Genomic DNA, 16,538 nt, shown 5'->3' on the forward strand with positions numbered 1-16,538 from the left:
CTGGGGATCCGCCTGGAGCCAGAGAGAGAAGTGCCCTCTCAACGTATGCTGCTCCAAGTTTGGCTTTTGCGGAACTACCAAGGAATTCTGCGGCGACAAGAAGGTCAAGGCACCCAGTTGTCCCGGTGGCTCTTCTGCAGGCAAGCGAGTGATCGGCTACTATGAAGGGTGGTCAACAACAAAGGCCTGCAATGGATGTAAGTTCAAGTTACCATTCAAGGCAATCGTTATTTGAAGCAATTTCTTCTCTCCAAATGAACTGCCCTTAAGAGTATTCACTTCCAAGACGAATTACTCTTTACGGTAATTACCTCTTAAAGTAATCTTGTAATTGACTCTTCGAGTATTTCTTCCGAGATAAATAGGAGACTGTCTACTAAAACTTCGTCAGTGAACCCTGAGGACTTACTCTACACCGCTTACACTCATCTCAACTACGCGTTCGCCTTCATTGACCCCACCTCGTATAAGATTGCGAATATGCAAGATTCCGACTCGAAGTTCATGCCTCGACTCACGGCACTGAAGAACTACAACCCTGGGATGGAAGTCTGGGTGAGACTTCAATATATACACCTGTGTGGAAGGACTTGTCGCTCATTTTTTTGCAAATTAGATTGCCATTGGGGGCTGGAGCATGAACGACCCTGATCAGCCGACCAAGCGCACGTTTTCTGAATTGGCAGCATCAAAAGCGAAGCAGGACGTCTTCTTCTCATCTCTTCTGTCTTTTATGAAGTGAGTATTTGTGAAGCATTCTCATTTAATGAATCTCGACTGACGAGAAATCTTCGCTAGTAAATATGGCTTCGATGGTGTCGACATCGACTGGGAATATCCCGTTGCCGAGGAGCGCTCTGGCACTCCTGCAGACTACAAGAACTTGGTCACTTTTCTCAAGAATTTGCGCGCAGCACTGGGAACGAAGGGCCTCACTATCACGCTCCCGGCATCATACTGGTACCTCCAGCACTTCGATCTCAAGAACATCCAGCCATACTTGGACTGGTTCAACATGATGAGCTATGACTTACACGGCACCTGGGATGGCACGAACCCTTATCTAGGACCGTACGTCAACAGCCACACAAACTTGACAGAGATTGATCGTGCCCTCGAGCTCCTGTGGCGGAATGATGTCGACCCCAAGAAGGTCGTCATGGGTATGGGGTTCTACGGACGTAGCTTTACCCTCTCGAATCCAAGCTGCAAGTCCGCCGGTTGTGGCTTCAGCGCCGGTGGTACCCCAGGCAGATGTTCCGCTTCTGCTGGGACATTGATGTTCTCTGAAATCCAAGAGATCATCGACAAAGGCGGAGCTCAAGTGACAACAGACAAGACTGCAGCCGTCAAGATTGTCACTTGGGGTGGTAATCAGTGGGTCTCTTACGACGATGAAGAGACGCTCAAGTTGAAGATGGACTACGCGAACGGCAAGTGTCTTGGAGGAGTCATGGTCTGGGCAGCATCGACAGATGACGCTAAGGGGACTGCCATCAAGGCTCTAGCGAAAGCTTCGGGCCGAACTGACTTGTCAAAATCTCTCTTCGCCAAAGCAGTTAGCAGCGACCCCAGTCAGTGTGTCTGGGGCGAGTGCGGTGCATCGTGCCCATCTGGTCTCGTTCCGGTCGAGAGTTCAGGGAGCAACGCAAGTCCACTTGGCATCGAGTTAGGATGCAATCAGGGAAAGCGCAACTTCTGCTGCCCGTCGAAGAACCCGCCAACTTGTAAGTGGAAGGGAAGCCCTAAGTTCTGTGGCGCGCTCGCGAAAAACCGATGCAGTGGCAAGGAGATCGAGATTGCTGCCAGCACAGACGGATGCTGGACTGGACACAAGTCTCTATGTTGCACCAAGACTGACTCAACGAGTACGCTTGACTCTTGCGAGTGGCTTGGTGCTGCCCCATTTTGCTCAGCTGGCGCGACTTTCGGCTCCATACTTGGACTCGGCACAACGCCAGTTGCTGGAGCATTTTCTTTTCTTTCGTACGGCTGTCCAAACAAGGACAAGCCGAAGGAGCTTACCACTGGGAAGCAAGGAGAGGGTGGTCAGCAGACGTGTGCATACAACGGAGGTTTCAAGAGCTACTGCTGCAAAGATCCTGTCCCTTGGAAAGAATGTAAATGGCAAGTACTCCTCGACGAAAGCCTGACAGAAGCTTTGACTGACTGCCTTGTAGGCGATCCGGAAACACTGCCTGGGTTCAATGGAAGCAGATACTGTCCGGCCCTCTCGCCAACCTCTTTTTCGACTTTTCGACAGACTGCAAGACTGGCTGTGAGAGCGGAGAGGTCACTGTCGCAACTGATGGCTTTGGCTGTCGCTCCGGGACGTACTCCTATTTCTGCTGTGGTAACCCCAACACACCAGTCGAGCCCAAATTACCAGAGATCAGTCTTTGTCCCAGCCCTGCAAACTTGCCGGACTTGTCTACGATCCCGGAGGGAGGCTCGAGCCCCAAGAACGTGTACAAAGAAGGCGATGTCTTTGATAATAATTGCATACTACCGCCGACTAACAAGAGGCGACACATGATTCGAGCTGCTCGTCCGCATCAGAAGGGATTCGACAATAATGATACGAGCTTGGAGGAAGCAGAGCATCCGACGCTCGCTGGCATGGATACCTCGGACCTCTTTGGGAGGTCGTTGGAAAAGCGCGGTGCCAGAGACGTTGCTATGAAGTTGTGTGCACCCGGCAAGCAGAGCAGTAGCATATACACTCAGAATTATCCCGGTGCGACCAGCATTATTCGCACTACGGGGAAAGCTTTCACTGTGGCTAAGCAGGGTGTTTGCGCCGCCGTTGGAATCACAGCTCTAACGAACCTTGATCCGAATACCAACTGGGTAACGGAGCATGTTTTCGAAAAGCAGGAGTTCCGTGATGCGGTTGAGTGGATGATGGATGGCAATACCCCGAAGGGTGTTGCGCTCACAGCCGGGAAAGCCCCCTTTGCTGGTGTCTTCGACCTCAATGGCGTAAGTTGACCTTCTGGGACTTTTGGAAATGATTGTGGTGTTTCAACTAACAATCAGTTATGTAGTTGTTCCAGGATACCTGGCCCTCGAAGACGTACACCACCCTCACCGTTGTCCGAGATTGGGCGGGCAACATCAACGACGCCTTCACAGGTCTTCTTGGTCGAACGGCAGACGCAGGTCTCAATAATGCAAACATCGTCAACTTACAAGTGTGTGACGCCGACTTCAACCGCTACAAAGAGTTCATTGTTGCCGGGAGCGACTTCATGAGCCAGGCGACGTGGAAGAACTACAGCCCCACGGGCCGCATCGCCATCTTGTCAGACGTTATCGACACCTTCGCGTATCGAAGTGAATCAAGCGTCATTACTTCGTACCAAAAGACATATGCTTCCCTAGCCACCCTTTGGGGCGACTTTGGTCGATATGCTCTCAGCAAGGGCGTCAGCTACGACTTTGCGTCCGCGTGGAAGCAGATTGTCCCTGCCAATCTCGAGAGCCAGGTCTCATCTGCTCGAACGCTATTCGAGAGCTATGTAAAGAGCGAGCTTGCATTCTGGAAATCGACTGCTGCCGCAACAACTTATTCGCCAGTAGTCGTCAAGGAGATGACTGACAAGCTTACGGACTGGCAGGGTAAGGTGACGACACTTATTGCGCTCCCGGTTAGCAAGATGACAGCTTGATTCTGTTGAGAATTCTGTGTAACTTCTATTTCTCCTTGTACCATATAGACACAATGAAATGTTTTACCCTCCCCCCTACTTCATGAGAGGTGTTGGTCTGACCTACCAGCCCTCTGTCTCATCAATTGCTTGATGGGTTCAATCCAGTCATCTCCACCTTTGTTCCAATTTCGATTCGTTTGAAGATATTCATGAGCGGATATGAAATATGATGGGCTATATCAATACATAGCTTGATATTACACCTCTGAAAAAGTACGTCCATGATTAATAACGCTTTCTACTAGTTGATGGGACATCTCACAACCTCATACTAGCTCCTGCCCAAGTTCTCCACTAAGCACCTCGTGAAGATGTACACCGAATGATATCCTGATAATCTGAATATGCCCCTCATGCCGCAACACGCAGGCCTTAGCCCAATTCTGTTATTGTCTCCATGAAGCCCACAGAGCCCTTTCGAGCCCAATCTGGAGACCCAGGCTCCGAGAAAGGCGACGCTGTGACTTTGGAGTACCATTCATCCGACCAGATGCCTCTTTCCACATCTTCTGGTCTGATCGAGGTTACTCGGCTCATCCTTTCTATAGGAAAGATCGAATCCCTATGCTCATGCATCATGCTCTCTGAATTAGTGCTTACAAGCACAGGCACGGTAACCCCGGTTGTATTGACTGCCGTTAAATTTTGCGTTTGCAGTTTGCTGCCCATGAGAAATTTGAGTTCAAAGTACTTTTTGCTGCTTTGGCCGGTGTTGCAACTCGATTGTTGCGAACCGCTGAATCCGCGCATGAACAGGATGTTGATTGCTGGAAGACAGGCACAGATCATGCCGATGCTCACTTCCGCAGTCCTAGTGAAGTTTCGGAGTCAGTGTCTAGTCCGGCCCAACAAACAAGCAAGTATGAGGACTCACCCAAGTAGATTAAAACGTATAAAGTCAACCGGCTCATCATCCGACTTTTGTAGTTGAATGACCAAAATCATCCGAACAATGCTTGCTGCTGTGGCGACGCCCCCTGCGCTGAGCATGAGAATCACCTTAAGCCGCTTCGTCCATGACATTCGCAGGCTCAGAGCCACGGGTATCGGAAGACATAAAACGGCGGTGTCCGTGATGGCACTAACAGCAGTATCGGCTACGAAGATGGCTCTCTGATTTAAGCAGGTGGCGTTGAGAGTTGAATCCCAATAACCCGCGATGGGGTGGCAAATGAACATCTTGAGAAAGAGAACCGGCGCATAGTACCCAGTCATGAATACTATGACGGCGTATGTACCAATGATGGTCTTCTTATTAAGCCGGAAGACTCTGATCACGATGAGAAGCAGCGCGAGCTTCGTAAAATACGAGTTTGGGCCGTAAACGAGTGTGTCCGCGTACAACCCCTGTGGCGGTATTAGTGGGTAAGTCAACTGATGCCCTCATGGTTGAAGAGTAGTCACCTTCAGGAAACCGACGAAGTTGTCCTTGGATATCTCATAAATGTGAAAACCACCTCCATAGCGATGCACTGAAAAATATCAGTCGCCATATTGGTACCTCAATAGCCCATCATTACTTACTCACAAGTGCCGTCGAGCTGTAGCCGACCGATAATATCTATGCACTTGTCAGCTCCCGCTTTCCCGGTACGGAGGTAACCGATTTGGCCCCTCAATTGAGGAACTTACCCAGGCGACAACTGCCATCCCTAAAATAGTCAGCTTTCAAGTTTCTTAACATGAAAACGCAGTCCGAGGTGCAGAGGCTTACAGTCGTCCAAGTAAAACGGCGGCGCGATGAGGGTTTTTGCATAAATGCGCAGCATCATGAAGATACTGACAGACACAATGGAAAGAATCTGTGATACCAAATTGATTGTGTGCAATACGTCCTGCGGATGCTGAAAGTCGGGCACTACGCCTTTCGGCGGGGGGGCCGCCCCCTCCTCGTCAGACATCTCGCATCGGCGACCGGGAAATGTGGGTAAACCGGCGGAATAGGTCGGCGGGGTCGGCTCGGTGCGGGGCAAGACATCGTCGTCCCGTAGATGATCACTCTATTGTTCGGAAGGGCGCTGCCAAGATTGCCTCCGACTCGACATGCGAAAGCCGGTAATGCAACCAAGTTTTGGTGATGGATAGAAACGACCCTCCGCGGAAATGTCACTTGAGGGAAGCGTCTCGTATATACCTGCCGCAGAACGTTTGTGCTTGTGATAGTGTCACCAGGAAGGAACTATAGTCGAGCCCAGGCCTTTGGGAATAATGAGCCTTGACCATGTCATGATGGTTAAACTCTGATAGCTACACTACAAAGTGAATCATTGATTGGTCCATGGAACAATCGGCAGCTATGACGCCCGCACCCCGGAGAGATTTATGCATGGAAGAAGCGTGTTTTCGATGAACGGGGAAAGCTTCCTCTCAGCCGGTCATCAAGCTTCCTCGGTAGTTGCAATCTTAAGGAGCTACTAACAGAAAACAAAGCTGTTCAAGCCTCATGAGCGGAGAAAAGAGACGGTAAAAAGGTTGCTATGAGCAATTTCCTCTGCGAAGTGGCGCGTTTCTGATGCATCTTCGACATATTAGCCCATCACACAGGTACCTTACTTCGATTAATCAGCGGCGAATTGAATTAGTCCCTCCAATTCATCCGATTTCAGATTTGAGTTGTCTGAAATTGACTCGTGAAAATCAATGTTGTGCTACGTTTCCTTCCTAGGAGAATGGGTGGACATCCAGGTCATGCAACGAAGTCGCTGTTACTAGCCCTTTTCGGTACTTGTGAATGAACGCCACGCGACTCGATAGGGTGTGATGTCTCAAGACTGACTCAAAGGCTGTTGAAAGCTTTACTACTATCGAGCGGGCAGGATACGCCAGGGCCAGGGTTCGCGGGGTAGGTAGCTGAGCACCGAAACAGGCGCTGGTCTCTCACCAAGCAATCCCAGCTTCGCATTGCAACACGTGGATGGATTGGGCAGTCAGACTTAACGGTCTCTCGATACGCAACATTCGTCTCAAATTTTAAAAATGGCAATTGGACCTGTGGTCCCAAGTCACATGCAACCTTCAGTCAAGGTCAGCTATGCCGGGAACCATACCGAAACCGAGAGGACGTTTCTCGACATGGGCAGTCGCTTCTGAAGCATGATAATATGACTATTCTTAAAGGAGCCTTGAACTTTGGGTTTGTATACTCATAGAACATGGAAGCTCATCGAAAGTGACCAACTATCAGTGCCAAAACGGGAAGGACCCCACGACTTGCGATCCCACCCGGCGGATTTACGAAACTTGATAGCTGAAGCATCCTAAAGCTTGGCACATGCCTAATTCCTGCCCCTGAAGTTCTCAACTCACAACAGCGCAACTGGCTGGCGTAGTATGAGGTAGTGACGGTTGTCGGTTTAATGATACCGATTTTGACTTGCTAGAGAATGAACCCTCACGAAGGACCGAAGTAGATGTGTCAGGGACCCGGGAACGATATCTTGTTCATGCGTATGACTTGAAGATATACTTTTGTCTCTGACCTGACTTTCGTGACAAGAGGACTTGAATGGACGAGAATTACCCCGGATGAACATGGAGTTAATACGATTTTGCACCTGCATACTGCCGTCTTGTCCACCGTCGTCGACCCTTTCTCGCAACGCTAGAACAAGCGTGACATTGTGACTTGAGTATGTCTCTCCCTTTTCTCCCACTTATGCTTCGCAGTAATGGAGGAAATGGCGAAGGGTGACACAGACGATAGCACGGTAGCTTGGCAGCTCCAGATTTCCGTCCAAAGAGGTTGAGTTCAACTCGACCCCGCAAGCAGCGGGGAAAGGGATGTGCTGTATTAAGTGGGCTGTCGTCAAGCAGCTATGGAGTATTTACCTCTATTGGGTGTCCATGTGGCCACTTGTCAGTTGATGCGAGTGACCTTTGGCTTTATTCTCCCTTCGTCTCGATAATTTTGCCTTGCTGATGCTGCAGCTATTTCTCGTAAGTGTCGACATGTTTTTGACGCCGTCAGCCTCACACGAACTCCCTATGCACACTTAGCAGACTCGGAACGCTGTCCTCGAGGTAGCTGTCAAGAATGATCGTGCTATATCATGTCGATTGTGTGCATGCTGGATGAACTAACTCGTTTCCCCAGGCGTCTAAATTATTGCTGCACTTGATAAGAGGAAAATTCCTCTTAGTGTACTATTTGTAGCCGCACAGAGTTTATGTTGAGAAATGGCTTACAGACTAAGCAACCAAATACCTATGAACATCTTTATGCTCTGTACTTAGTCTGAAATACGCAAGGGGTAAGTAAGTCTTTGTGGGTACGTCACCGAGCATATGCATGCGGCCTACGGGCTGTCACACCAGCAACCATCGCAAAACAGCCTCACTTGAGGAACGGTGACCAAGGGGCCGGGGACATTGCAGACCTCTCGACCGCCTCGCCACGCCAGCCGCAGTAAAACTTCCGTCGCAGTCTCAGGTGAGGGGGTATCTGCAGCGTATTGCTTTTGGTATCTACAACTGATGCAGTGAAGCTCAACACCATGATAAATGGAATTATTATCTTGTATTCATTTCCCAGCTGCTGTAGTCTCTTTCCCATTTCAGCTCGTGTCGGCAGAAACTGTCACCTTGTCGGACTGGCAACAAGCTGGAGGAGGTGAGTTGTGCTCGAGATTGAAACAGGCCTCTCAAACTTGGGATTCGCAGGTAGTTGGCTGGCATTATTGTTTGTCTGTCCCGTGAGGAGAAGGAGGAGTCGTTTTGACCCAGGGGAATGGGAGATGGGTTCCCCGTTATTGTCCAGGGTATATGGAGTATGCGCGAACAGCGACGACCGCGTCTCCACTCAGTATCCGGAGGTTCCATTTGTGTTCCCCAAGGGTTCCAAAATCCAGACTTCCTACGGGTATCGCCTGACGAGGTCCACGTTACTTGTTGCACAAGACACGTCGCCACTTGAATGAACAGTCGGCCAATAGAGACTGCTGATGAGTCGTGGATATTCCAGCCCCCCAATATAGGCACGAGTTTATCGCTGCCCACTTTGAGTGCCCCTCCATCTGATAAGCCAGACATCAGGAGACAATCACGTTGTTCGAGTTATTGCCACCATATAAGCCACGCACTCGGGCGAACACATCCTACTCGATATCAGCCATCATTTCGACTCACTTTCCCAACCTCCAAGATGCCTCATCTTCATAGAGGCTGAACAAATGACCAGACCTTGATTGAGCCTACCTACAATGAAGTGGGAGGCCGGCAACATGCCGGCCAGGGTCCGGACTCGACGACATGGCTCGGCCCGCAAAGCGGACGAATCAAACAACACCACGTCCAAGTCATGGTCCCCTGTCGGCTCCGGGAACGTGCAGTCTTCTAGTGGCCCATCCCACGTTTGTTGCGTCCCAACTGTCTCGGCCTAGCCCAAGTAAAGGAAAGTGAACGATGCCCAACCCACAACACCATGCGCACAAACGGGAAGAGAAAGAGAAAATAGACGGCCGCCAGTCGAATTCATTTCCGCCTGTTTGCCCTGCCCAAATCGACTGGTCGTGAAGCCCATGTCTTTTCCCCGAATTTCCTGACTCATCCCAGCCTACAGTCGATTCTCTGATTCGTTTTCTTCTGCCTTTGGTGGCCCGTTCGGCCCCTGCAAAATAGGGCTTCAAGCCTGTTTGGCCCTCGACAGAGCAAGCTAAAGCATGAGAATGGACATGAGAATGAACAACCGCCGTCAAGTCGTTGGCGGGTCTTTTTTTGCAATAGTGAGGGGGTGGAAGTACGAATATGCCGCCAAACATAACGGAGATCCAACGGAAGCAGTTGGCCTCAAAGCTCGACCTCAGTGTTGAGAGAGATTCAAATCCGTCCAGCAACGGGAGACTTACACATGTTCTTCGCCACTTGAGGATATTGCAAAGTTGTATTCTTAGATTCAATCCTTTTCAGAACCCGAACCCATTCGCCCAAGCTGATGGATGGTGACACCCCCCCAGTCTCCCGCTTTTTAGTCCCCGGCAGGCGGGAAGCGTTGATGGAGTCTAGACAGGGGGGGTTCAGGAAACCATGGGGGTGTACGCCGTGAACCGTGAACACGGCCGATAGACTAGGAAAAGCAGGGTTTGCTCCTCCTGACAGCGGCATGGCCCAATCACCCAAGCCCTCTCTGCCCGAAGGGCGACGGAGTGACGACGTTGCGTTTGCAATATTGAACGCTACTTTGTGTCCCGGATGTAAGCTAGGCATCCCGCCAAACGGTTCCGTGGAGTCCCAGTTGGGAGTCCCGCTCTGGTGCCACGCCGTATCCCTGACACTGGCTCGTCTGGCTCGACCATCCCGTGTCCCGTCGCTCGTGGACGAGAAGTCGAGGGACACCCTGAACTTGTTTTTTTGACGTATGTGCCCTATTGGACGGGGGTAGGCGCGCTGGTGGGAGGCCACGGATGAAGGCGGGCAGTGTCGAATATCATTTTCTGCCGGTTGGGCTTCTGTACGTAGATCACCCTCCGCCTCCTTTTTCCCCCCTTCTTCTCTCACACAACACTATACTCTGGATATTCTGAACAAAACCAACTTGCCTCCACATCCAGACTTCCTCTTCCGATCTCATCATTCTTTGACTGTAGATCCGAGCAGACCCGATATGCAACTTTACCCCTCATCAACTTACCAATACACTTTCAATGTCACTCGCAGAGTCCACCAGCCCCAGATCAGACGTCCAGCTTGGCACATAACTTAAGAAATCCCACAAAAAAAAAGAACATTATCATTTACCAGAGCTACTTGGCTCTTGAGCGAACCTTCATCTCATATCTCTTGATCACCGTCGTCATGGCTCCCACCCGTGATCCGGTGCCCGCGAAGGGCCGCGGTCGCTTCGCCAGACTCAGGCGGCCCTCAGTCTCCATTCCAGACAACACTCCTCTTGAGAGACTTGATCTCTCCAACGCCAACGTCTCCGAGATCTCACTTGCCCCCATGGATCGTTCGGTAAACGACAGCGGATCCGACTTGAGCGTCAGCTCAGCCGGAGACTGGAGGAACAAGAACGGCGCCGCAAAGCCTCCCTTGAAGTTCAAACCCCCCATGCTTCGCACCCGTCCTTCCCGACCAGAGCTCAGCCGCCCATGGAGGCGGTCCACAGAGAACCTTTACACCACAGCCGATGAAACCAATGACTCGGATGTCGAGTCCAAGTACAGCTTCGATTCTCGCTCATCCCTCACCATCGCGACGAGCGTAGACGACTCTGATTCTCACTCCTCCAAGTCCGACTCATATACACAAGCCATCCGGACTCGGCCATTCACCACCGAAAAGCAGGTCGTCAGGACTAACACCGTCCCTCCTGCGCCAGCCAAGCCCGCCAACCTCAAGGGCACCCGCGTCGACGTTGTCGCGCCCAAGAGACAAACCATCCACATCGAGGTGGCCCCCGTAGCCCCTGCCCCTCCCGTGGTTCAACACATTACCTCACATGATCTCATTGAACGCGAGAAGGTTCAAGATGAGCTCAACAAGCAGATCGCGCGCATGCGAGAGGAGGCCATGAGCCTTGTCACTAGGCAGACCGACACGGACAGAAGACTCGGAGATGCCCTCGACCAAATTTCAGTACTCTCAGCCGCCAAGGAGAAGACTGAGAAGCGACACCGTGAAGAAAAGACCCTCAAGGACCAGATTACTCGCGACTATGATGAGCAGAGCCGCCTCCTCGATGACGTGAGGAGCGCCCTTGGTGAGCATGAGAAGAGGCTCGATGATGTTGAGCGTGAACGAGATCAGCTCAAGGGCATCAAGGAACAACTCGAAGTCAACGCCGTTAAGCTCGAGAAGGAAATCGAGCAAGAGAGGGACGCCAAAACAGAGGTTACCACCAAGAATGCAGTGCTTGAGAAGGATCTCGTTGAGCAAGAGAAGCTTCTTGCCGAGCAGGAGAAGCTCACCAAGAAACTTGAGGCCCAATGCCACGACCTTGAGAGGAGTGTTGGCGATGCTCACTTCGTCACCAAGGAGACTGAGAAATCCCTCATCAAGAGAATCGCCGCCCTTGAGATGATCAAGAATACCATGGAGATCCGCGTCACCGGACTTGAGACGGATCTCATCCGCAAGGGGACCGAGATTGGTGATATCACTGCCGAGCGTGACCTTCTCCGTATGGAAGTCGACAAGTACAAGCCCCAAGTCGACGAACTCAACAGAGAGAACGGCGCCTTGACGGAGGCCAAGAAGGGCCTTGAGGCACGCATCGACGACCTCGACCAGCAGAAGAAGGGTCTCGAGGCCAACATTGAGAAGCTCGAGACGGAGAAGAAGGATGCCCAGGCTAGCTTCGATGCCCTCGAGGCCGAGAAGAAGGGCCTCGAAGCCGACATGGAGAAGCTTAATACCGAAAAGAATGACATCCAGACCCGCTTTGGCGCCCTTGAAGTCGAGAAGCAAGAAGTCGAGGTCCGTCTCACTCAGCTCGAGACCACCAACACCGACATCCAGACCCGCTTCGAGAGCCTTGAGGCCACTAAGGGCGAGCTTGAGCTCAGCAAGGGTGAGCTGGGAGACCCAGGTGAAGGACCTCGAGGGCTTCAAGACCAAATACGACAAGCTCAGAACCCGCATAGAGGGGCTCAAGGGCAAGAACACGACACTCCAAGGGCAGGTCGGCGAGCTTCTCAAGGACCAAGACGACAAGATTTCTCAAATCTCTAGCCTCGCAGAGGAGCGCGATATCCTCCGTTCGGAGAATGAGTCGCTCAAGGATGAGAACGAGTCCGTCACCAGCGAGCTCCGACGTGCCGAGTCACTCATGGGATCTATCGCCGGCTCCCTCCCTGGTTCACTTGCACCTTCAGTCATCGGCTCCGCCGCCCCGTCCGTCATCGGTTCCGCGGATGACAGCGATACAGACACTGTCAAGGGTGAGGATGATGAGGCCCCGGCCCCTCCCGAAGAGGCTCCGCCAGCTCCTCCGGCGCCCGAGAAAGCACCTCCCGCACCTCCAGTAGAGGAGCCTCCTGCGGTCCCAGTCATCGAAGTCATTGGGGAGGCTGAGGTCGTCGAAGAAGCAGCGGCACCGGCACCCGAGGAAGTCAAAGACGACGCTGCCAGCGTCACCTCAGCGGCACCCTCTGAGCTCTCCAAGGCCGCCCCCGAGCCCGAGCCCGAACCCGAGGTGGTCGAGCCTGAGCCTGCCCCAGCCCCCGAGCCGGAGGCAGCGCCCGTCGAAGCCGATGCCGTCTCCGAGAAGGCCGAGTCCGTGTCCGCCAAGTCTATCACGCCCTCCGAGCCCGCTGTCATGGAGGAGCTCCGCAACCGCATCGCCGAGCTCACGGACCGCAACGACCAGCTCCAGTCCGAGACAGTCAAAGCTTGGCTCCCTCACCGCCGAGCGTGACGATCTCGTGACCCGCGTCGCGAGACTGGAAACAGAGGCCGTCATGGCGCCTGCGCTCCGTCAGGAGAACGCAACATTGACATCGCAGCTGTCTCTCGTCAACGCTCAGCTTGATGGCATGCGCGCTTCCTACGACGCCTCGGTCGCTGAGGTCAACAGCCTCAAGGACCAGATCGGCCAGCTGCGGGGACGTCTGTCTACGCCTTCATTGCAGTCGCGCTCTAGAGAGTCGTCCCATGCGAGGGCGCCGTCGACGAAGACGAAGAAGAATGACGATAAGAAGAAGGAGCAGTTGGTGGTTGTACGCAACCCCAACGAGCGGGGTGGAATGTGAGTCTAACCCATCACCTTTCAATATTCTGAAGCACTATGCTGACTGTCATGTTTAGTCAAATCATACGAAGATGCGATCTACGGGGTATGAAGAGGTCGTCGTCTCAGCACTCTCACTCCGAGGGCGACAAGAGCGACTAAATCCTCAGAACTTATTTTGGGATTATGGGAATGGGAATAGCGAGGGAATGAAGAGGTGTTTAGCGTGGCGAAGTACGGACGGACGGACGGATAGCACGAGTATAGCGTTTCCTTTGTGTTTTCTTTCTTCTCCTTTTTCTGTGTTGGGGCAACATAGCATGCGATGGATCGGTTCGTCGCTTGGGTCTTTCATTGATACTTTTACTCTTTCTCCTTTGTCGCTGTGGAATTTGGAATGGGCATGGATACGGAACGGACTAGACATGTAACGGATCGCATGGGCGGATTCTGGAAGACGGTGTGCCCTCAAGGGCGCGAAACAGCGTGCATCTTGTAGACTTCTTGTGTCGTATAGCTAGTTGCTTGGTCTTGTATTTAGATAGCGCCATCTTAGGTTATCAGGTAATCATTATTGCCATCTATTGGATCCCCTGGAGCTGTGCTCGTGTAGTAGTTCCCGGCCCCCTGACCTGTCAGACTGCCACGACCCATCACGTCCTCGGAGGCGCCATCGACTAGCTCAACAACGTGGCTCGTCCGGAGATATTAGAGCAACACCTAATTTTTAGTCAACATGAACCGACTTGTTGGCGCTGGCAGCGCAAGACTTTGCCTCCGTCAACGCGCTTAGTCCATCCAGGCCATGTCCGCCAAGAGAGACGCCAACCGATTGGTCGACGCCATACCTCGTGGAGGTTCAGCTTCAATAGTTCACGATGAGTGCCTTTGGTGTTCTGACAAGTTTACCACATCCTCGGCTCAGCGAAAGTTCTCCTCGGTTCTCAACACGACGAGAGAGGAAAGTATGTACTTCCCATCAGACTTATCAGGTAGACGGCAGAACTTTCATCCCTGTATGTATTCCTGTTTCCCCGCGGAATCCAGAATTTTAAGCTTTTATTATTGTCTTACCTATCCAGTTCACTACCTTGTGGGTAACTTTGAGAGGAGTACCCTACCTTAGGTAATGACATGAACGCCATGAAGTTTGCTCCGCCAATATTCGTATTGATTCTTTTCGAGCTCTTGTGAGGTCATAACCTCCTCATTATTTCCTCGAGCTCAAGACTTCTCAAGGTAAATCAATGACGCAGCACCGATGGAAGCTCTCCTCGGCAGCAGTCTGTGTTACTGACTCCCACCCCAACAGAGACGCAAGAGGCAAAGGATTCCCAAGAAAGCCATGGATTCCCGCCGCGTCGCTCAACACCAAAACAAGTGGATGCTCTTGGCGCCACTACAAGCTGATGAATCCGGCTTCAGTCCGGTCAGGCACACCTCTCAACAAGCTGCGGTCTAGTCTAGACGCCACAGGAACCTAAGAGCTGGAGAAGACGAATTGGAGGCTCCGATTGGCCTCGTGTGTCTCAGGGACGGATGTGGGAACGTGTGTGGCTGCAAACGCTGAACCGCAACATTCCAGAGCTCCTCCTCCAGCCCGGAAACTGGATACTTACGGGAACATCTCACTCAAACCTAGACAAAGCTGTTCTGTCTCGAGCTAGGAATAGACCGGGTGTAACCCCCCGCAGATGTTTATTTCGGTGACCTACAGGTAGGTAGTCCGGGGTGTATATGAGAAGCAGGTGTTTCCACCTTTTCAAATCCCGGTTTTTCTCTCCCTCATCAGCTCACTCAACTCTCGCTTCACCCGGACAACACTTTCGCTGTCGTTTCAGTCACTCAACTTCCAGTCAAGTCACTCGACACCATCAGAACCGTCAACATGAAGTTCGCCGCTGCCATCATCGCCTTCGCTGGCCTCGCCGCCGCCCAGTCCCTGGCCGACGTTCCCACTTGTGCCCAGAAGTGCTTGGCCGACGCCGTCACCTCCACTGGCAAGTGCACCGTTGGTGACATTACCTGCCTCTGCAGCCCTGCCAACTACCAGGCCATCGTCACCGCCGGTACTCCTTGCGTCCTCTCCAGCTGCGGTGCCGACGTTGCCGTCAGTAAGTTCATCACCAAGGCCCTCGTATAGCACACCAAGATCCTAACTCTGCCCCTCAAGACCAAGTCCTCCCCGCCGCTGGCAAGATCTGCGCCGCCGTCGCCGGTGGTGGTGGCCCTGCTTCCGCCGCTTCCTCGGTCGTCGCTTCGGCCTCTGCCGCTGCATCTTCCGTCGTTGCCTCGGCCTCGGCCGCCGTCTCCTCCATTGCCTCTGCTGCCACTACCAAGGCTGCTTCCGCCGCCTCTTCCGTCGCTTCAAGTGCTTCCCGCGCCGTCACCAGCGCTGCCTCGTCCGCCGCCGCTGGCACCACTCGCACTGCTGTTGTCACAAGCGCCACCACCACCCGCAACGGCACCTCCACTGCCACTGCTACCGCCACCCCCGTTACCGTCAACGGTGCCGCTACTCAGGGCCCCGTTGGCCTCCTGGCAGCTCTTGCTCTCGGTGCTCTTGCCTACTTGTAATCAAGTTCTCAAACCTGGCAAAGCTCAACATAAGGCAAAGCCTATATGCTGGGTCACTCCCTAGAGGAATTTAATCTTATCCTGCGCGCTTTGGCCTAGAAACGAGGCGCACAAAATATAGATGTAATAGTAATCCTTTTGGCAATTCAACTTGCATCTTCTCGTGGCATGTGCTATGTGATGACCTCGCCGATACAATGTCCACGTTGCAGAAACTCAGCTTTATCTCGTCTCCCCACCATTCATCTGGACGTACTGTGATCTACCGGCAGTAAGGTAGACTAAGAAGATACCAGGTCTTCAGCTCAATGTTAAGAAGCGTTCTTGCAATCGGCAGACATGTCTGCAGGCTATCACTGCTGAATGTGCTAAGGGTCAGGCACACGTGCTCGCATCCGAGTTTTTCCACAGCCTCATTAATCCAATGCTTCATCATGCTTCTTATGCCAACCCCATCGTCTCATACCTGCAATTCCTGCTTTATCATCCAATTCTTGCTCGTTTCCCCTGACGGGGGATAAGTCACAAAAAAACCAAATGCAAGCGACTAATAGTGAGGCGTGTACTCATCCCCTTCCAAAGAA

General features: G+C 52.4%; 3 protein-coding genes across 3 annotated transcripts; all 3 read left to right on the top strand.

Annotated features, from left to right (window-relative positions):
• Positions 1–1,015: 1,015 nt before the first annotated feature.
• Positions 1,016–3,671, top strand: N0V96_002831 (uncharacterized protein; the record flags this gene model as incomplete). Its single annotated transcript, XM_065756639.1, has 3 exons — positions 1,016–1,836; positions 2,181–2,982; positions 3,048–3,671. 3 exons carry the CDS (start codon positions 1,016–1,018, stop codon positions 3,669–3,671), a joined length of 2,247 nt encoding a protein of 748 aa, XP_065615008.1.
• Positions 3,672–10,502: 6,831 nt separating this feature from the next.
• On the top strand, positions 10,503–13,539 carry N0V96_002832 (uncharacterized protein; the record flags this gene model as incomplete). The annotated part of the gene is made up of 4 exons (XM_065756640.1): positions 10,503–12,237; positions 12,293–13,032; positions 13,103–13,395; positions 13,455–13,539. 4 exons carry the CDS (start codon positions 10,503–10,505, stop codon positions 13,537–13,539), a joined length of 2,853 nt encoding a protein of 950 aa, XP_065615009.1.
• A 1,726-nt stretch (positions 13,540–15,265) lies between these two features.
• On the top strand, positions 15,266–15,954 carry N0V96_002833 (uncharacterized protein; the record flags this gene model as incomplete). The annotated part of the gene is made up of 2 exons (XM_053187116.1): positions 15,266–15,491; positions 15,551–15,954. The coding sequence occupies 2 exons, from the start codon at positions 15,266–15,268 to the stop codon at positions 15,952–15,954; spliced, it is 630 nt and encodes a 209-aa protein (XP_053054620.1).
• Between the last annotated feature and the right edge of the window lie 584 nt (positions 15,955–16,538).

The sequence above is a fragment of the Colletotrichum fioriniae genome, assembly GCF_027942845.1.
Source record: "Colletotrichum fioriniae strain IMI 355084 chromosome Unknown scaffold_2, whole genome shotgun sequence".
Lineage (NCBI taxonomy): Eukaryota > Fungi > Ascomycota > Sordariomycetes > Glomerellales > Glomerellaceae > Colletotrichum > Colletotrichum fioriniae.